General features: G+C 36.3%; 2 protein-coding genes across 3 annotated transcripts in view; both read left to right on the top strand.

Moving 5' to 3' along the window:
- The window catches only part of dbf4b (DBF4B-CDC7 kinase regulatory subunit), a 19,063-nt gene extending 10,533 nt beyond the window's left edge, over positions 1-8,530 (top strand). Inside the window, exons 5-12 of the mRNA XM_016468739.1 lie at positions 901-967; positions 2,363-2,412; positions 2,516-2,549; positions 2,717-2,762; positions 5,065-5,202; positions 5,290-5,425; positions 5,573-5,706; positions 5,841-8,530. Coding sequence (XP_016324225.1) covers positions 901-967; positions 2,363-2,412; positions 2,516-2,549; positions 2,717-2,762; positions 5,065-5,202; positions 5,290-5,425; positions 5,573-5,706; positions 5,841-7,359 — 2,124 coding nt within the window. The 3' untranslated portion in view covers positions 7,360-8,530. The remainder of the gene's footprint in view (positions 1-900; positions 968-2,362; positions 2,413-2,515; positions 2,550-2,716; positions 2,763-5,064; positions 5,203-5,289; positions 5,426-5,572; positions 5,707-5,840) is intronic.
- Positions 8,531-9,516: 986 nt separating this feature from the next.
- Positions 9,517-21,796, top strand: part of adam11 (ADAM metallopeptidase domain 11) — a 58,030-nt gene continuing 45,750 nt past the window's right edge. For both annotated transcript variants that reach the window (XM_016468716.1, XM_016468707.1), the window contains exons 1-5: positions 9,517-9,916; positions 10,185-10,354; positions 19,395-19,471; positions 19,775-19,841; positions 20,922-21,004. In XM_016468716.1, coding sequence (XP_016324202.1) covers positions 9,856-9,916; positions 10,185-10,354; positions 19,395-19,471; positions 19,775-19,841; positions 20,922-21,004 — 458 coding nt within the window. In that variant the 5' untranslated portion in view covers positions 9,517-9,855. The remainder of the gene's footprint in view (positions 9,917-10,184; positions 10,355-19,394; positions 19,472-19,774; positions 19,842-20,921; positions 21,005-21,796) is intronic.

Here is a 21,796-nt window from a genome sequence, read left to right as displayed (position 1 = left end):
AACTAGGGCTGGGCAAAAAATCGAATGCGATTTTCATGCGAATCTTGTGTAGCGTCTGGACCAATCAAAAACAATTTTTCTTTTGATTTAACAAATCAGTTATTCATTAGATTAGAATTAATTATAACTAGTTATGATTAATTATTCATATTTCCCTTATGAGCTGATTCGCTACACTTGTCAGTGAAGCCGCTTCTGGTGATTAGTAGTAAATCTCCAACACATGCTTTCAGACGGAGCGGCATTTACTACACAGAGCTGTAGTTCACTGACAAGCTACACAAAATCGCGTTCAAATTCGGCAATGAATCGCCTGCGATTTTGAACGCGATTTTGTGTAGCTTTACTGACGAGATGCGCATGAAAATCACATTCGATTTTTTTGCACAGCCCTAATTTAAACATAAAAATTTATATTGTTTTGCATTAATAAATGCAGTTACTAATAATCCCGCTCATAAAATGTAGTTGCAATGGCAGAAAAAATTGTCACAAAATTATTACGAAAATAATTGGATCAAGTTATTAAAAATGCAAAATCAAAGAATTTTCACTTGTGCTTTCTGCCCTTTGAACCCAACTGTATGTTGTACCAAATGTCTGGTAGCCAATAAATTTATTTGATGTTCCAAACATGACAATAATGCATAGTATAACAAAAAATCCTTTCTTGCTACCTTTTGAAAATGCAAGTTTTTTTTTTTTTTTACGAAACTGTTCATGTTTTTAAATGGAACATGCAAAATACTGGATAAATCCAATCTGACCCCTTCAGATGATAAAATACTTTTTGCTCCGTCATAATGCTACTGCTATCAGGATTTATGTTAGGACCTCTCAGTTCTTTGATTTTGCATTTTTATTTGTTGTTAACCGTTGAGTGTTTTTTGTTGTTTGTAGGAGAAGTATCAGAGCAGTGTGCTGGCAAATGCTCGTTTGTGGGGAGTCAAGGTCTACAATGTAGATGGTATCCTTTCATTTACCTGCGCTCAACAATATCATATATATATACGAGTCACATGGGCTGATTTTGGAGTGGCATTTTAAAGTTTGACAGCCCCATTCCTCTTTTACATTCATCATACTTAAATGTAAGGATTTGGGGACCATAGGCAGGCTAGGGGAACTCATATTAATGTTAAAAAACCTCATAAAGTGAAATTTTCATGCCATGGGACCTTTAAGAATTCGACCATTTGTGTCAATTCAAAAAGTCAAAATGGGGTTGGGAATGACATGTAGTCACAAAGTAAAGACAATTTCAGTTTTTATATGACTTTGCAGTTGCAGTTGTATTTTTTTAGTTGTTTAATAAGTGAAGCTCAGAAAAAACACTTGGTTACGCAAGCGTTATGTTAAGGATCATGTAAAGAAAATGTAAAATAAATCTATAAAACTACAGCATACCAGTTCCTCTCAGTACTCATGCAGTCTTCTACTGACTTACAAGAAGTCAACACTAGAGAGCACCATATATACAGTTTGATTTTAAATTTCATTGAATGTGGGATTCTGCTTATAGGACTCTGTTGTGAACCCCTGTTATTAAAGGGGTCTTATTATGCTTTTCCACTTTTTAAAATTTTAGTCAGTGTGTAGTGTGTATGTTTGGGCATAAAAAAGATCTAGAAAGTTACAAATCTCAAAGTCTACTCCAAAGGGAGATGTTTCGTTTTTTAAAAGCCGAACGGCGCCACCGGTGTGTCTACGCTCATAGAAAATAATGTATTTGAATTTTAAAGACGTGGCGCGACGCTGCGTTTCTCGTCCGGTGTGCAACCGCTTGAATCGCTGTTTTTTTTCACCTCCGTGCCCAAACGTCTTTGTTTTGGCTTCCGAAAGCGGATGATGTCAGGAAACAGTGGTTGCAATTTATTTTTTAACTCTGTTCCTGAGCATTATAACCCCAATTTGCTATTGTGTGCTGTGCATTTTACTGAGGACAGCTCCCACAACATGAGTGAGTACAGTGCCGGATTCGCCAAAAAGTTTTTGTTGAAAGACGGAGCAAGGGGTGTGGCAGTACTGAAACACCGTCTAAGCTGTTCGCCAATCACAACGCACTGGGACAGCTAACCAATCACAACACATTTTGTTTTTCGGAAGGCGGACCTTCATCAAAGCCGGAACTAATCGAGCCGTTTGTGCCAGGCTGGGGAGAAAGGTATTTTAATCATGTAAATTATGTGAAAAATAATGCGTTTTTCGAACCACCAAGCATGAGAGCATGTTCTAGTACACCCCCAAAACAAAATCAAGACTTTGTAAAAGAGCATAATAGGACCCCTTTAAATAAGTTAGTAACACAGTTAAAATTTGTACTGGACTGTGAGTGTTGTTTTTTTCTTAACGTCAATGACAGAATTTCTCAAGTTCATCAATCATCTAAATCAAAAAATGAGGGCAGCTAAGGTAATTTAATTAATTGTTAAAAGTGAATTAATACTGTTATTATGAGTTTCTTATCAAAATGATTTTCTTATTCACACCAATTTCACACTTTCTTTCCAAACAGAAAAGAAGCAAACTAACAGCTCTTCATGTGAGAGGTTTGTCAACTACTTAAACATGTACTACACAGTACTTCTTGTTGTGATTGTTCTATACTAAATATAAGTCTAGCTTTAATATTTTTTTTACACCTCTATACCTGAGAAACCTGAGTGTAGAGGTGGCGTATGCTCTGGAGCATTAATACACCTGTGTCTTCACACAGCTGGAGTTTTGAGAGGTTCTTATCTGAAAGTGGAGGACTCCAGTCGGTGAGTTTTAGACCTCAGTCTCATTCTTTTAACTCTGCTTTCTGTTTAGATGGTAGTTTAGGTACTTTACACTGTATTTTACACTATTTAATTTTAAGTGAAACAATAGGTTGTCTCAGCCTCTGGAACTGTGATCAGATAATGAGTCAAGAAGTTGTCAGTTGTAGCTGATCTCTGGTTCATTCATGACTCTGAAAATGGGAAGTCAAGTCTTGTATATTACATTGTGTGTACAGTATTTTTGTGCAGTGTGCTCTGGCTGTGCGCTGAACATTTTATTTCAAATGTAGATATAGTAGTAGTAATAGTGTATGTGGCAGAAATAGTATAAGTGCTGTTATGCTTTTTCCAGTCATAGCCAGTGTCTCTTTAATGAAATGAGTGGATTGTCTGCTGTCAGATTGTATTTTATGTGCTTATTTTGATTTGTCTTTATTTTTAAAATCCCAATAACTCTCTGGTTTTAATAAACACAATATGTTATACTTCACTGTTTCCATTGTAAAACTGTTTTGGTCTCCAGGCCCATTAACAAGGTGAATGTTTCAGCCCAGGTCACTGTAGATGTTTTAGAAAAGTTAATTATCAAAATGCATGCCGCACCCTTGGGGCGGAAAAAGTATCGGAAAGGTATCCTTTCCCTCCCCTGCTGAGGATCTGTGTGCACAGGGCAGCTCTTGGCTAATGAAAAGAACTATTGTGTTTTGAGTCTGTTTGGCACTGCTGTCAGAAATTGATCCTACAAAGATCCTTGTGGATATAGGCGATTAAGCCAATATTATACATTATGCAGTACATTTTTTTTTTTTGCATACCACAAATACTACAATGACATATAAAAAGACAGATGAAATGAAATGTCATTTTAGCATCCTCAGCAAAAAACACCAATACATTTTCTCATAGATTTCATTAATTGGCTGCACATCAGATTTTGTTAAACACATTTAGGTAACACTTTACAATAAGGTTCTGTATGTTTGCATTACTTAAATCCAATAACTAACATGATATGATTATAATACTTTTACATGCATAAGTATGGTATTGATTTTACTCAGAACTACAGAAAGTTATCAAAAGATTAATTTAATCATTTAGCAGAAATATGTGTTGACATTTACTGCTAATTAACTGTGTCAACCGCACCAGACGCATCTGTTCTTTCCCATTTGGAAATATCATTTATCTCCACCTTACCAAACTGCTTAGACCCTGATCATTGTCAAGTTCTTAAGCTCAAAAGATTTTAAACTTAAACACAATACTTTCAAGTGGCATTATGCTTATTAGAGGCTCAAGTTTGATCATGACAGCAACACTGATGGCCCGGGCTGGTTTACAGGTGTGCACAAAATCCATTCATCTTTGTACTCCTCAACCTGGCTTTTACAGAGATTGTGAAGAATGCAACAGATCATTAATTTTGAATACAATATCTTCAATATTACAGTCACTGTGTTTGTGTGAGCACCTTCACTTTAATCTCCCAAATGCATTAATTACTAGTTTTTAATGCAAGGATTGCTTTACTATGAAGTCTGCACATCTTATCCAAGTTAAGTTTTGCACAACAAAACAGAAGTATAAATACTCAGGCATCACAGTTATAATGTGTCACATGCTTATGTCAGCTAATTTAGTTCTTGCTTCCCTGTGTCCTCAGTGGAAAAACAAAGTTAGAATTTGTCCAGAAAGAGTATAGTTCCACAATGGATTGATTTTAGTTCATAATTTTTGTTTAGTTCTACATTTGTATGGAAAATTCCTATTGCTGGTAGTCTATTTATTAGTGTGGATGTAGCATATCTGAGTCCACACTGTATTAAAATGGCTTGAAATATTCTGTATCGTGTCATGTTAAATCTCCATTCAGAGTTAGATTAATCTTAGAAGTTAACTTTGTCAGTTATATAAAAACATAGATTAGTCTAATCTGGTTCCAAAAAGTACACCTTGACTAATTGATCAGACTAGCTTATTAATGTAGTGACTGTGTTATGAAACTGGCCTCTCATCTAAAAATCATTTAATAAAAGCAATTTATTTTTTACACTGCAGGATATTTAAAAATGAATTGGTGAAGATAAACATTGATTTAACAAAAGAGAAAAGTTTTCACTAGTTACAGCAGATAACAACACGTTTTCCCTCATTCAAATTTGGACATTTTAATCTGAAATCTTGATGTTGAGAAGAAATGTTGGTATCCATTTATCATCTACCTAAATATTTCCCAATTTAAATGTTGTTCAAAGATGCTTTTTGTTTTGTTAATCCTTATGGTTTTGGTTTTAAACAGGAAGTTCAGACCATACTATGCACAGACTCTGAGTTTCCCAGTGATGAGTTTCTCAGGAAAATTTAGCCCTTTTGAGCCCCTCATTCCTCGGCAGTCTGGTAGAAGCAAGGATGTAGATTCCAGCAAGGACAATTTCAGGTATGTTCTTTGAGTTTTTTTTAGAAGTTGGAAATCAAGTCTACATCGTCACTTTAGTCTGTAATTTTTTTTATTTTTTTTAATCAGGAAGAAAGAAGAAGCCACTAGCAGCTGCCATAAGTTACAAGCGCCACTTACTGCAAGCGCCACACACAGAGGCCAAACTAAGAAAAGTTCAGGCTATTGTGAGTGCTGCCACATGGTCTACAAAGACCAGTATGAGGTGAGTCCATTTGGTATTTTGTTTGCAAATATTGAGCGACAGCAAAAAAAAATTCTGTAAGATATTTTAATATCAGTTACTACAAGGCACTATTTAATATGCAATCTTTGATTTAACTTTTGACATCAAATTCTCTTTCATTTTTAGCACTTGCAGTCTGAAATGCATCGTTCTTTCATTCAAAATGACAGTAACTATGCTGTAGTAGACCAACTAACGGCTGCCATGGTTGCTAGCTTTGTTTGTAATCCAAATCTAGAAGTGGATCCAACGCTGATCAAGTAAGGGGCAATTATACAAATGCTTTCTTTGCTTTGAAGCAGTTCACGTGATATGTTGACTTTGTCTTGTTGACAGTACGACATTGAATGTTAGACTTTTTCTCAGTATTCATTGTGTTCATCATTCCCCTCAGGTCATCGACAGGCTTCTCTCAATTACAATTGTGTAATTTAACTGAGATGGTGCAGAATACTGTCAGCGAGAATGAAAAATCTCTTCAGGCTCCACTGGTTCAAGAATGTGATCGTCTACTGGCAATTACTGACAACAGAGGAAACCTCTTTCCTAAACATATCCAGAGTCCACCTGGTCAGCAAAATGCAACCTCGCATCCTACAATGCAAAATAACTCTCCTGATCCTTTTGGCAATGTCAATTTAGGCCTTTACATCAGCTGCACCACAAATGTTCAGGACTTTCAATCTGGTGTTCTCTGCATGGATATAGTCTCACATCACATTCCTCCAAAATCCCAGTCAATAGAGAAGAAACCCAAAAGCCTTTCTTCTGTCATACTTTCAGAAGCTCCATCAAAAATGCTCACTCTAAGCTCTTCCGGAGACAACAAAATCCCATGCATCATCAAGGTTCAAGGTTTAAAAATGTGCTCAAACAGCCCTAAGATGCTACTCCAGCGAGGTGAAGATGATAATTCTGAAAGTTGTGGCCAGTATGTGTTGGACCATAGAATGTTGCCTTCAACAAAACAGTCACTGAAATCAGCCCAAGATATTTTTGGGACTCCAGAGTTAGGCATCTCTTACTTTTCATTACCACATATTTTACCATTTCCACACTTGTCAGATTACCCATTTTCTATAGTTAACTTAAAAAAGCGCTGTAGGTCCTTCACTCCAAGTCCAAAACTTGCCAAGAGAAGAAAGATGAATCAAAGTGAAAAGCCAAACCCAATTCAGGGGGTTTGCAGTGTTTCCTGGATAAGACAGTACTCATCTGTACTTTCCACCATGCCATGTTTACCGGTCTCCAAGGTGGGTTTTACAACAGAGATGAATAATCGAACTGGAGGTAGCATACTAGCAACCCATGAATCATCACTGAATGAGTCATCTCTTGTGAATCGGATCCCAACGCAGCCTTCCCTAAAATATTTTACTGCCAGTACCCACTGTTTGCCTCATCAAGTTGACCAACAGGACAATGCTGCAAATCAACCCTGTGTCCATGTTAAGCAGTCACATGAATTGTCTCCAATCAAAGATCCAGTGGAATCCCGAATAACCACTTACTCATCTGATTTGGACCCTCCTCAGTTGGTTCCATTTTTCCAGGAAGACCATCAACTCCAGCGCCATCAGCTTCATGATCCTCCAGAACTGTTACCCTTTTTTTGCCATACACCGGAAGATACTTTCCATACATCAGTCAGTAAAGCCTCAAACAGCTCATTCCTGTCACACTCCGGAGCCTCTGTTTGCATTGAATCTGCTCTCCTCCCTAACCTCACGTGGTCCACGGCCTCTTCTGAGTCAGATTGGGATTCTGGCCTGTTGTCATGGTTTGCGGCTGGAGTTCCTCTTCAGAATAAAGGGGCACATGATGACCTGGGTCTGTTATTACAAAAGCCACACAGTGGCATGCAGGATGGGAGCTATACATCACGATTGTGCTCCATACTGCAACCCTCTTGATTCATATCATTGGGATTGAAGTTGCACCAATCCAACAATTGCAACTGTTGATGAGTTCAATCCTAAAGCATTTCTTCATTCTCCATTCTTAGTAGTCCTCATTTTTCACTTCTACAATTAAATTAAGATGACTACCACCATTACTTGTGAAATAAGACTAATTAATTAATTGTTTGTTTTTCATGAAGAAGATTTTATTATAGAGGTGTGCCTAACTATGCAGCTAATGGATAAATAATTTCCTCTTTTTCGCATATGTTCTATTCATGAAGACTATCAAACTATTTTTTTTTTCTGGATAATGAAACCATCTTGTCTTACATCAATATTGATTTATATATTTTTGTTAAGAATATTGAACATTATGTTAAGATTCTTGAACGGTGTTTGTCTCTCATTATGCAATATCTCGCCAAAACCAAGAAAACAATTAGTTTTAATTAACAGCTGGCAAATATTTCATGCTTCTCTCTTCGAGTGACCTCCATGACTTCTCTTTTGGCTCTCTCTTGCCCTGAGTGTTGACCATGACTTTTCAGCGGAAATATCCGGGAACATGTGCTGGTATTGAGAATTTAATGAGGCTTTGTTGGAGGGGCATTATCAAATTAGTTTAAGTGCTGTGTCTGGCCTCTCTCCAGTTTAGAGGCAGTGTTGATGGTAGAACAATGCCATGGTGGTTTTTGGAGAACATGCAGGATAGGATGCACTCTGAAGGCAAAAATCATTTTTAAAAGACCTTTCAGATTTCCTGTAAATGTGCATCAGTTGATGTGGCGGCATGACTGGTACAGTGGGCAGTGTTTTAATTATTTTATGTCAATTAATGTTTTAAGGTATCTTTTAGTGACAGAACATTCCTATTGCAGAAGTTCTGAAAGGGGTATAGAGCTTGTACCACTGATGTCCATGTAGAATCACTAAAATCTTGTGCTTGGAGGATTTTCCATAAACACTGGAAATTAGCTTTATTAAGGCCTTAGGACAGTAATACATGTTTTAAGACAAAATCCTGAATAAATGTAGAGTTCTACAATACATTTTTATTATTATTTTACTGTATCATGAATTATTGTTTTGATATTTGTACAGTTGTGTTTCAAAAGCTGTTTATTTCCATTCTAGATGCCAATTTAGCACTGTTGAATTGTGTGCATGCTCATTAAAATTAGCTAAGACAAATGGTCAGTTTGTGTGCTTCTTTAAGCATTGACTTGTTTTGAATTAAGTTATCCCCTAACCTTTGCTAGTCTGTTTACTAGTTTCATCTTTCTTTCTTTTTCTTTCTTTCTTTCATGTGATATTGTAATAATATGGTATATTTTTAAATACATTTGAAGTAATTCAGTAATTCTATGGGATGCTGTATCACACAATGAAATGCACCCAGAAACAACCAAATCAATGTTTTTAAACATTTATTTTTTGTCTCACTGTTTGATCGAACAATGAAAAGTTAAGACATTCTTTTTCTAACTACTACTCAAAACATACAATGCTATACTTTTAAAATGACATCCATATGGCATACTCCTTCACAAACTATACTTTAACAATGTATTTAAAAATATATATAAGTAGGTAGCATGCCATTAATCCATTATGCCATATTCGGATTTATAAAGAAATATATAAAAAATTATGCTACATCAGCAATTTCTCTCCCATCTGATTAATGTCTTTATCATGTTCCCTGAATAGTGTGCCACGTGCTGTTCACTACGAATGCTTTAGATTTGGAGATGGGCATCATGGTTTTATGAGTAAAGATTAGTACAGATCGATTTAGTCCTCAGGCATGAGAGATATTGCTGAGGACGGGAATATTTGATATGCTTTTATCTCAGATGGCGTCGGGTTCTCGCTCCAGGACACACACACACACACAGACATTTATCTCACTTTTAAACCACTTACAAAATCATACAATGCGCGCTGTTGTGCTTGACCGCTGTATTGTAATTAATTGATTGTAATTGATGATATATATCGGCCTATAGCCTATTTTATTTAAAATCACAATAATATTTAATTGTAATTATATATTTGTTATATTTTACAGTTAATGCAGCTATAGGCTAGCCTTCTGCACTTTATGTGAATTTTGTGTATTTTAATATGTGTCTTTTTTAAACGTGATATTTGTTCCAGGTTACAGAAGTGGAATTTCTGATGGTGCATGTGAGTGCGGTGTGAAGTGAAGGGGAGGAGAGTGGGAGGAGGTGCGGGTGGGAGTCCCGCAGAAGGAGCTTTTCAATCCCAACATGAATTCCACCCGCATTCTCTGACCGACAACACACGAGCCATATAAGCAGACATCACGGCGCCTCGCGCAAGCGGATACTCTGAAGTCTTTCCCATCAGCGTTTGCTTGTTTTCCACGGATGCCCTTAACGTCTTCCTCGTGACTTCAACATCGCCGCGGAACGGGACGAGGCGGTAAATGTCGCGTTTCGCATCTTTTCGCTCCGGTTGAAGCCGCAGGAGTATGTGATCATGTTGGCGACGCGCTGCCTCCTCCTGTGGGCTGCGGTCACCGCGCGACTCGCCGTGACAGGTGAGCGACGAACGCCGCGTTGGGAGCGGGTTCGTGATATTAGCACAAGCGCCATCGGTGTAGCTATTTATGTATAATGTGCGCCAACAGGTGCAACGATTTCTGTCACGGGCATGGCTGTGAATTTTCAGCGTCGCGCCAGAATACGCAGTGATGCCGCAGGCTAGCTAGAGTGTAGTTGCTGTAAACGCATAGGAATGACTAAAACATAGAATCATGGCTTTGACGACTGCCTTACAGTTTTTATGCATGTGTCCTATATTGAAAGGCTGGGGCAGCAGCATCAAGCGGGACGGAGCGGAACGGGGACGCGAACAGAACGCGTATTTGGAGGAGCTCACGCAGCCTCAGCGGCTGCTGCAGCGGACTGACGCGGAGGAGGAGCTGCCGCACGGACACTTGGGTACTCTAGTAAAGATTGATGCTGATGGAGCGCATGTGAGTGACTCTCCACTGATAGTATGAAATCAAAATCGACCCCTTTTACTTTCTTAATTCACATTTTTCTTGTCTTATAATGAACGATACATGTATTTAAAAAGAACAGGCATCTATTTTCTTCCTAAACTTTCATCATAAACAACATGCCCCGTAGGTGGGGTACATTGTAACATCTGAGGGGCACGTTATAACATGACCATATGACAGCTTAAAAAGCTATCTGATCGAATGAAAAAAAATATACAAGACAAACTAAAATATTTTGTCAATAAAATAAAATAATTATTTATTTCAAATAAAATAATGGCGTTTTTTAAGAATTAAAAATAATCTGATTTTGGAATTTGACAATGAACACATTGCAACCATGCTTGAGACGGCCCACATAAACGAGCAAAAATGCTTTACATGTCTTGAAATAATAATTTCTTAACGTTAAACATTGACTGTCAGTCTATTCACCTGTTTCTCATCGTTTATCATTAAAATGTATTAAAGTAAATAGTGTGAGTTACATCGCTAATGTCATAGAATAGCACATTGTAACGCAATGTTACAACATACCCCATCTGCGCAACTGGAATTTAAAACCGGTTACTGTCTTCTGATAGTTAGCGAAGCATTCAAAAATTATTTAAACTGATAAATAACAGACTGGAGATTAAAATAATAGCAGATTTGTCTAATTTTAAATGAGTAATAAAAACTGAGATGAAAAATTTACTTAAGCCAGAAATATAATTTTACTATGGTAAAATAAATGTTCAGCGATATCTTCAAAAGAGTTTTGAATTTTGGTGCACTTTTTTTCTCTATATAATGTTGATATGGTAACTAGTAAATGCTGTAAATTTGGTTATGCTAGCATGTGTGGAAATATTGAAACCACGTGTGTTACAATTTACCCCGCGTTACTTTGTGCCCCGCGCTCCCCCTAATAACTTGCTCCCTCTCTGGCTGATGTCACCAAGCTCTTCTATTTTCCATCCCCTCCCTTCCAACTACCTGGCGTGTCCGAATTTGTGTACCATTGAGTATTACTGCATTTGATGAAAACTTCTTGCGTGTTAATTATACATGAAGTAGGCTACATTTGCCACTCTGGCATTGTCATGTGATCTACAAATATTCTTTCTCACTTTGAAACATATACAATTAAGGATGTTCAATGGGTTGTGCATACTCTTTCATGTTTTATTTGTATTTTTTAAAGAGGCCATGATTTGAAAACTCAATTTGAAAACTTTTGAGGCTTTTAGTGTGTTAATGAAATATTTTGCTTATTTTGATGCATCTGGCTGCCGATAACAGTGTAATATTCTCAGCTCTTTGCTCAACTCTCCATCTGGGCCTGCACCAGATGCATTCCAAGGTTCCACATGTACAAAAATCTCAGAATCTTCCAAATACTATGGCATCTAATTTATGCACTAAATAAATCAAATGGTATAACCTATTGCTGTAATTGCCATAGACACATCTCCCTCTGATATTCAGATGAATAATGTACTGTTTTTTAATTACAATTTTTTTTATTGATCCCTAAATCATTGCATTTGACTCCCCATATCATGAACATGTGCTTTCAGGCTTGATTAATAACATTCTTAGCAATTTTCTTCCAAACCCCATGTGTCATGAAGACTGCTGACTAGAGCTGAGAGAGAATTGGCACTGAGCCCTTTTCAGAGTGGTAAAGTGCACATTAAAGGTTCTACTTGTAAATATATACTTTAATGTAATATTGGCTTCTTGCTGTAGAGGAGGGTGGAATATTAACAGTTGGGGGAAGAGTAAACGGAGCTGTGTTGGTATAGATCTGTAAAGGGTTAGTTCACACACAAATGAAAATTCTGTCATTGTTTACTTCATCTTGATTCCTGAAACCTGAGAGATTTCTGTCCCTCTATTAAAAGTCCATGTAAGCAAAAAAAAAAAAAAAAACATAATATGAACTGAGTGGTCTTCTGAAGGAAGCTCAACCATACTTGTTTGACACATGAAAACAAACCTCATTGGTTCTTATAAGGTGTATGTTTGAGCTTCCATTTACCATATTTGATATGCTCTATGCTTGTGCATAGATCAGTGTTTTATATGTGAATAAAAGCCTAAATTAAATAATCATATAAAGTGATTGAAGACTTGGATTAAACCACTTGATTCATATGGATTACATTTACAGTGTTTTTATGGACTTTTTGAATTATCAGCATTTTGGTTACATTGACTTTCAATCGAGGTACAGAAATCTGGTTTAATTAAAACTGCCTTCATTTGTGTTTCGAAGATGAACAAGAGTCTTTTTGGTTTAGAATGACAGAGTGAGTAAATGATGAGAGAATTTTCATTTTTGATTTTAAACCCTTTAATAACACTGAATAATTAACTAATAATGGCATCATTACAATTAGAATTACAATAGTATATATTTTATAAAATGATTACAACATACAGTATTGCATTTATACAGAAATTCTATTAATATAGGTTAATATTAAATACCTTACATTTAAGTATCTCTGCATTTTTTTTTATCCATCAACAAAAATAGTTCCAGAAGAAGGCAGGAGGACATTACCTTATATAATACAGTACCAAAGAGGCAACCACCAAAATATGACATGACACTGAATGCTGGGGCCAGACTAGTTGAAACTTCAATAAACCCACTTACCAATGATTGTTTGAAGAGTTCAGTAATCGCTCCAGGTTTTCCAGCTCTAGGCAAGGCCAGTTTATTTATATAGCACATTTATACACAGTGGTAATTCAAAGTGCTTTACATAAAAGGAGTTTAAAACAATCATAAAACAGATGCCTCAGAAATAAGAATAACAGTGAGTTTAGTTTATCCTTTATTGTCTTCTTTAGGAGAAATTTGTCTTGAGCAATCAAGAGAGCAGGTCACCATACAACAATTCACTATACAATCACACTTCATCCATACAAAAACAAAAAATAAATCAAAGGAAAGAATACAACTTGATTTAATTGTATTAAAACTGTTAAGAGTAAAAAGAGAGGAATACTTGAATAAAATTCACTGCAATCATTCGGACGTAGCACAGTGCTCTTCCTGGTCTCCATTTTCCACTCCTCACTCACATTCTGTTCCTGAATGACGCAAACTGAATCAAACGCAGTGATACATGCAGTAAAACAGTAATCGTAGAACGCTCAGCCAAATTAGAGGAATGGAACTAACTGTTGTATGAACGTACATACAACGCACAGATATTGTGATATATATATATATATATATATATATATATACTGTAAGTTTCATAATACTGTTAAGCATTCCATGAACAATGAAATACTTTTATAAACATAAGTTCGTTTTACACATCCACCATTTTCACTGCCAGAAATATGTGCAAAAACTGAACTTTTAGGGGTTCAACAGCTGTCACTGGGACAGTTCCCTTATAAGGACATCTTTGTATCTTATCTTAATATTAGTGGAATTGTAATATACTGTATACCCTTAAGGTATTATGAATTTTTCAGAGATAAATATGCCACTTAGAGGGTATTGCCCCAGTGACAACCAGTTTTTGCACATTTTTGTTTGTGAGTTTAGTTTATCCTTTATTGTCTTCTTTAGGAGAAATTTGTCTTGAGCAATCAAGAGAGCAGGTCACCATACAACAATTCACTATACAATCACACTTCATCCATACAAAAACAAAAAACAAATCAAAGGAAAGAATACAACTTGATTTAATTGTATTAAAACTGTTAAGAGTAAAAAGAGAGGAATACTTGAATAAAATTCACTGCAATCATTCGGACGTAGCACAGTGCTCTTCCTGGTCTCCATTTTCCACTCCTCACTCACATTCTGTTCCTGAATGACGCAAACTGAATCAAACGCAGTGATACATGCAGTAAAACAGTAATCGTAGAACGCTCAGCCAAATTAGAGGAATGGAACTAACTGTTGTATGAACGTACATACAACGCAGTTTGATGATTTTTGACTGAACTTGTCACAGTGGCTTGATTGCTCTTTGTGATTTGATCGAAATTATATATCTTAGATGACAGCATAATTTTGCTACTTACCTTTTAAAACAGTCTTTGCATCAGGAGTGCACATATTGTTTTGTTCATATTGTTTAGTTAACTGAAATTGTCTGGTTTTGGTCTGGCCGTCATGAAGCAGTGAAATCCAGGCAGTCGAGTAAAATGATTATGTCAGAGATACATTTTAGAAGAAGGAATAACAAATTGATTATTAATTTATTGTATTAATCATTTTTATTTAAAGTTAACAAAATTAAGATCTATCTTATTGAATAATTCATACTAAAGTGCAGAGTTTTCCAAATTATTATATCTAAGGGATGAAGCAGTGAATATCAGAAGAAAAGCTCACAAGAAGTAAGATATAGGGGAAAAGTAAGAGTGAAGAGTAGAGAAGAAGTAAGCGTAGGCACAAGGAATACATATATGCAGGAAACTGACATCCTCCCAAACTGGTGTTTATGTCTAATAAGAAAAGGTCAAATAGATTTATCCATTATGTCACTCATACATTATGTCATATGTTGTTGTGACTATAGGTCAGATCAAGCTAGGTCATCGTGACCAGTCAAATGTTGAGGTTAAAAATACAGGTGCATCTCAATAAATTAGAATGTTGTGGAAACTTAAACTACTTCAGTCTGTGTGCGTTGAATTTATTTAATACACGAGTTTCACAATTTGAGTTGAATTACTGAAATAAATTAACTTTTCCACGACATTCTAATTTATTGAGATGCACCTGTAGATGTGTGGCTAGACATGGATTTCACACCTTTAGAATAAATATAGCAAAATAAGCACTTTCAAATATATTTTACATATTACCAAAACACAGTTTCTGGAAAAAGAACATCTAGTACCATTGGTGGCTAATTCTGAGAAGCATTATTACTCAAGCAGTAGTTGGAAGATGTCCAATATCTAACAAAACACCAGTGAAGAAGATATAACTTTCAAACATTTATAAAATATGCATAGCACACATATTTTTGGAGAATATGATATGTAAATCAAGGAAAATATAACAACATTGATTATTTGGATACATCAAACATTGATTTTTGCTGTTATTGTTTATTGCCGTTATTGATGCAGATATTGCTGATTTGCTGTTGCTGATGTTATTGGTTACTATTAGTATCATGCATGTAATTCATGCATGCATTCACCCAAAAATGAAAATGTACTTATTCTCAGGCTATCCAAGATTGTGTTTCTTCAAACACAAATTTAGCCTTACATCACTTGGGTCCTCTGCAGTGAATGGGTGCCATCAGAATGAGAGTTCAAACAGCTGGTAAACATATCACAATAACCTTGTGAAGTGAAAAGCTGCGTGTTTGTAATAAATTCACTGTTAAGATGTTTTAGGACGTTTTAACTTCAAACCGTTGCTTCTGGCTAAAGTACAAGCCTTCTTGGCGTAATTTTGTTTTCTCCAGTGAAAAAGTCATATCGTCTGAATCAGGAGAGAAACATGCACAGATCAAGCACTGTTTACAAGTGAAAACAGTCCAAAACAGTTCAAAACAAATATATCAGTGAATTTTGATTTGAGAGGACAACAGGGGACAGACTTTTTCACTGGAGGAAGTGTTCTTTATGGATTATGGACTATTTTGGCCAGAAGTGACTGTTTAAAGTTAAAATGCCTTAATTAATGATGAATTTGTTTCTTGCAAACACACAGCTTTTCACTTCACAAGACATTCATTGATTGACTGGAGACTTGTTGACTACTCGATGATTATTGTGTGATGTTTTTATCAGCTGTTTGGACTCTCCATTGGATCCATTGGTAAGCATGTGATGTAATACTAAATTTCTCCAAATCTTTATCTTTGATTGCATTTTTGGGTCCTTTAAAGTTCGATCACATTAGCAAAATTTGGTGAAATTTCATGGGCAAAAAGGTCCGTTGTCTGTTGTCAATAATCATTTGCCCTCAAGTGAAATCCCATTTGTGTGGATTCCTATTGGATTTCACCTGTGAAAATTCACTGAACAACAGTAAATGTGACCGCACCTTTAGTACGCAAGGGGAGTGGGGTTCAAATCCTGGTTTAACATATTTAATTTGATATTTTTCTATTATAAACCAAGTGAAATTGCAACTGCATGGATTCTGTGTGCATTATATACAATGATGAATGGATTTAAACCATCAACTCCACAAGGGTAAATGGTACCTTATTGATGCTTTTGGAAGCATGTTTTGTGAATCAGAAGGTGTTCTTATAGTTTATCTGAAAAACATGCAGAGTTCCTGTGTTTACACTGTTGTACTCAACCACCCAGTCAGCCAACCAAACAGGCATTTTCACATATGAATAAATATTGAATATCTCATTAAATGCTAAAACTCTTCAGTGGTCTTGACAAATTAATCTTTTGTAAAATTTTGGTGCCCAGCCACTGGAAAAACTCTGGGAACTGCGGGGAACATGCTGCGAACAAAGAGAGCTCATAAAATATTTTAACTTCAATCAAATTTTTATAGCTGTAATATTCAGGATAATGTACAGTCGTCCGGTTGTTATTGCAAAATTGGCTTTACAATGGGGTCCTGAGCATTTATTTGCTTTAACATAACGTATTGTTTTACACTCTACCCATCCATGTCTGTATTTGATCGAACCTACTGTACAGCGCTAGACTGTAGTTTTTGAATGATTTATTCAGTACAATTAATGAGTGTGGATGCACTCCCCGCTTCTTGCATTGAGGCAGGTATTTGTTTTCGTGCCTTCGACTGCAAGTATTGCAAGGTGATCGCATTTCACACCCACACCGTTCGTCTCCTGTAACCAGGGGTGCAATATATACCACCTGTCTGTCAAAGGCCATTTTATATGCTCATAACCTTGAGCTGCCTCACCTGACACTGGTGTAGAGCACACGACAACCCTACGTGACCGTCCCTCACCCGACATCTTCTGTCTGAATCTGTACTGTGTCACCTATTCCCTCTCTCTCCCTCCACTTTCCTGTCAAAATCTCCACTGTCCTTTCTCATAAAGGCAAAAAAAGTCAGCTCAGTGAGGAAAACATTTAGGCGGGACTTTGATTTGAAGGGTGAAGTCTGTTGTCTATGCCAAGTGGTTGGAGGGGCTGGTTTGATGATGTCGGTTTAAAACAGAGAAGCTGCAGAGGCAGAGCATGAGAGCAAGTTACATTTTGATTGAAGATTAAAAAGACAAATATTTGTTGGTTGAAAGCCAATTTAGTTGCTGTTGGTTTCTAGTAGTCGCTCTTGTTTTGATGTGGTATCCACTTGTATCAGGGGGCTGCATCGCCCACCAGCAGAATGATCTCTGTCACTAGAAATTGCCAACTCACTGCAAATCACTGACCTCCCGCTAAAGCAGCATCCAAACTGAAATGAATCCTAAGCAGTGACTGATTTGAACATTCTACATACACAACTCCACTTGATTCAAAACGAGTTAACATTTACATTTATTAATTTAGCAGATGCTTTTATCCAAGGCAACCTATACAGGAGGAATACAAGGAGCAATTTTTTTTATTAGTTAAGCATATTCTCAGCAAAAACGTGTGCTTATTTGTACTGAATGTGCACTTAATTTTTTTTTTTAAATGTACTTGCAGATAATGTAATATTCATGAAATAAAAGCCAAAATTAAGTGTACTTAGAGTACACTTTCATGACTGTACACAGTTTTTAGAAAGTGCATTTTTTAATAATGTAACATTACAAGTTTTACTTTAAAGTACACTTAAAATCTTTGTTTTAATAATCCTTTGTCATGCTTTAAAGAAGTATGCTTTGTTTGATATGTTGACTAACATACTAAAGCACTTGTAAATATACTAAATTAGATTTTCATCATTACAAATGTGTCATTACAAATATAATTAATGTATGGCAAGTTTCAATAGAAATTACAATAAAGTATATTTTAGTTTACCATAAATGCTTGTCAGTAAATTTGATGGTACACTTTATCCATATTTTCACTGTTGTGTGAGTTAAAGGTTTGACATATTGCAAAAGTTGTATTGGACTGAAATGCTTATATTAAAATATTTACCCATTTTTTATTCTATCAATAATAACATAGTTTCATTGATTCAGTCAACATTAAACTGTGCTAGATGATGAGTTGGCACTGGTAGAAAGCCTTTTCAGCTCCCGTGAGCTCCTTTATGAAAACATGACTGTGTTTATGATTACTACTATATAGCGATTTTCAAAGTGAAGTTGAATGCATAACAGTGGCTGTAAAATATGTTTTGTTGATATAGGAGTGGCATGTTTTGAGTTTTGATATTTTGTATAGGGTCATTTGGCTGGTTTGGGGCTAATTTTGATTTGCAATTTGCAGACCTAGAAACCCTGTCATATAAACTTAGCAACAACAAAAAAGGTCCCTTTTTCAGGATTCTGTATTTTAAAGTAGTTTTGTAAAAATCCAAACAGGCTACAGATCTTATAGAGAAAGTATTTTAAAAGTTTATGTTGTTTATGCTTGTTCAATGAACCATAAACAATTATTGCATATACACATGTGAAACAGTCCTTAAGACAACAGTTTACAGTAGCCAATTGAAGTTACAGTTACTTAGGACAGTGAAGAGACCTTTCTACTGACTCTGAAAAACACCAGAATAAAGATGCCCAGAGTCCCTGCTCACCTGAGTAAACATGCCATAGTCCTGCTGCAGGGAGGCATGAGGACTGCATATGTGGCCAGAGCAATAAACTGCAATGTCCGTAATGTAAGGCACCTAAGATGGTGCTACAGAGAGACAGGAAGAAATACAGCTGATTGTCCTTGCTGTGGCAAACCACGTATTCCCCCAGAAATGTCTGGGAACTTGCAAGTGCCTTGGTGGAAGGGTGAGGTAACATCTCACAGAAAGAACTGGAAAATCAGGATTGGGGGGGTGATGTCCTGTTCTATATCCATGGTGATGAGGAATGGCTCATTTTCATAATGTAACCAACCTGTCTGTATCTGTTCGTCTTTCTCTCAGCCCATTCATTTGGCTCAGATCTCATTCCTGGTGACGGCATTTGGAATCCCATTTGTTCTAGACCTGGAGCTCAATCAGTATGTTCAAAATCCCACTCACTGTAAACTAGGATTTAATTTGAAACAATTCTCACTCAGAAATTGCTAGCGAATTTCACAAATAATTACAAGTAACACATTGAATTAAACATTACATTTTAAAGTATAAAGAATGAAATAGTATTTTCTTGTAAAACAATAATCTGTTTTTATTTACGATTTCTAAAAATAATTTTTACAGTGCACTAGCAAAAACACAAATGCTCTCATTCCCTAAGTAGGGCTCTCTATATTATTGTATTATTCCCTCTATTTTAATTACATGTATGTGTGTGTCTGCAGTGATCTTTTGTCGTCTAGCTATGTTGAGCGCCACTTCGATGAGGATGGGCAACCTTTTCAAAGTCTGGTAAGGAAATAATATCCCTTTTTCTATTTGTATCCCTTTATATTGATTTTGTTAGAGATTAATGTCATAATGACCAAACATGTTTATTAATATTAGATCCCATTACAAATAATATCTTAACTGTAGTAATATAACCAGGATTATGTACCATAATTCCATGGTAATATGGCTTTATCAGTTTTTGTTAGGGATACATATCATAATGATTTTTTAATAATATAATAAGACATGTAATTAACAAACTCCTTAATAGCTGTAGTTCACTGCCAGTCTTAATGTAAACTTCTGAGGTATCATATGTGGGTCTGGGAATATACCCACTCCCTTTTTAGCACGCGACTTTGATGCAGTGAGGCAAAGGAGCCTGGGAAAGCATCCGCCCCTCCTGTTCAGTGTCAGCTGCGTTTGACCAATCGCAACGTTGTTGCTATGACAACTGCTTATAGACAGTTCTAGTCCACTTTGTCCAACTGAGTCAGAGAGAGAGAGAGAGAGAGAGAGAGAAAGAGGGACACACACACACACACTCACAGGAAGAATGAAGCATTGAGTGGAGAAGCTGAAGTCATTAAGCAACTACACTGCCGCAGAGACACAGAAACCAGGACTGCAGTGCAGAAAACTACAGCTAGACTGGTAGAATGAATCCCAGAAACATTTGAAAATATACCTCAGAAACACCAATCACATCACTGACATGAACATCTCCCATGCGTTCAAGTGTGTGGGCACCTGCTTACAGACCCCACGGCTCTTAAATTTGTTTTGTGCTGCGGACATGATGAATGATTCCTCAAATCCTGTGTCTTGTCGAGAAGATGTTGCTGTTATTAAGTGATCAGATGCAACATTTTCACCATAAAGCAATAGAGACCAAAATATCAGATTTGAGGGGGGACTCGTTTCACACCAGACAGGAAGAAAGGCATCCTAAAAGCGTTTGATGGACATTGGAAAAGTGATCTGATGAATTTTAATGGGGGATGTTGCCGTGGTTACTGTCATATTCGAGGGCTGTTCACTGTGTAATCGTTATACTTTGATGCAGTGTGTGATTGTTTGATGTGTGTGAGATTTCAGGGAGGAGAGCACTGTTACTATCATGGTCTCGTGAGAGGAGTTCAGAGGTCATGGGCAGCTCTCTCCACCTGTCACGGCCTACAGTAAGTAGTAACCCTTTATCTGCTTCAACAATGCAAAGAGCAAACACACTCCATTATCTATTGTTTTCAGCAATTGCACTTTGGTGACATCCTTACCAAAATGTCTGTTTGGATATTTTTGGAAACTTAAACACTATGCACTTGTAGGGTAAGATGGAGGAAGATGCCCCCCTTAAGAACAATGTGCATTTACTTTTGAATTGTAGCATATTTAGATGTAAGTAACCATTGCTAAATTGGTTGCCATAGCACAAAATATAAAATTATTAAAAGAGGACATCTTACCCCCCACTACCGGGGAAAGAAGCCCTCCAAAAGCTAAACTTTTACAGAATGTATAAATAACGTTTGGTGTCATTTTTATTAATATTTACATATACAGTGGGTACGGAAAGTATTCAGACCCCCTTCAATTTTTCACTCTTTGTTATATTGCAGCCATTTGCTAAAATCATTTAAGTCAAAGAGTGAAAAATTGAAGGGGGTCTGAATACTTTCCGTACCCACTGTATATAAGTGTCTTTAATGTAAAATATTAAATCAACTATTCTATGTCTAATTGTTATGACAGTTTAGTTTAATAATTGAATTACTGATGACAGACAAAGCAGAATTCCAGTAAAAGGGATTCATATGAAAGATACATTAAGTCTATGACTTATATACAGGCATATAAAGATATTTACATAATTGCCCTTATATTTTAATTGAATTTTACATTTTAAAGGGGTCATATGATGCGATTTCAAGTTTTCCTTTCTCTTTGGAGTGTTACAAGCTGTTCGTGAATAG

This window comes from Sinocyclocheilus anshuiensis, unplaced genomic scaffold (assembly GCF_001515605.1).
Source record: "Sinocyclocheilus anshuiensis isolate Anshui unplaced genomic scaffold, SAMN03320099.WGS_v1.1 scaffold890, whole genome shotgun sequence".
Classification (NCBI taxonomy): domain Eukaryota; kingdom Metazoa; phylum Chordata; class Actinopteri; order Cypriniformes; family Cyprinidae; genus Sinocyclocheilus; species Sinocyclocheilus anshuiensis.
This window is presented reverse-complemented; position numbering and strand designations above follow the sequence as displayed.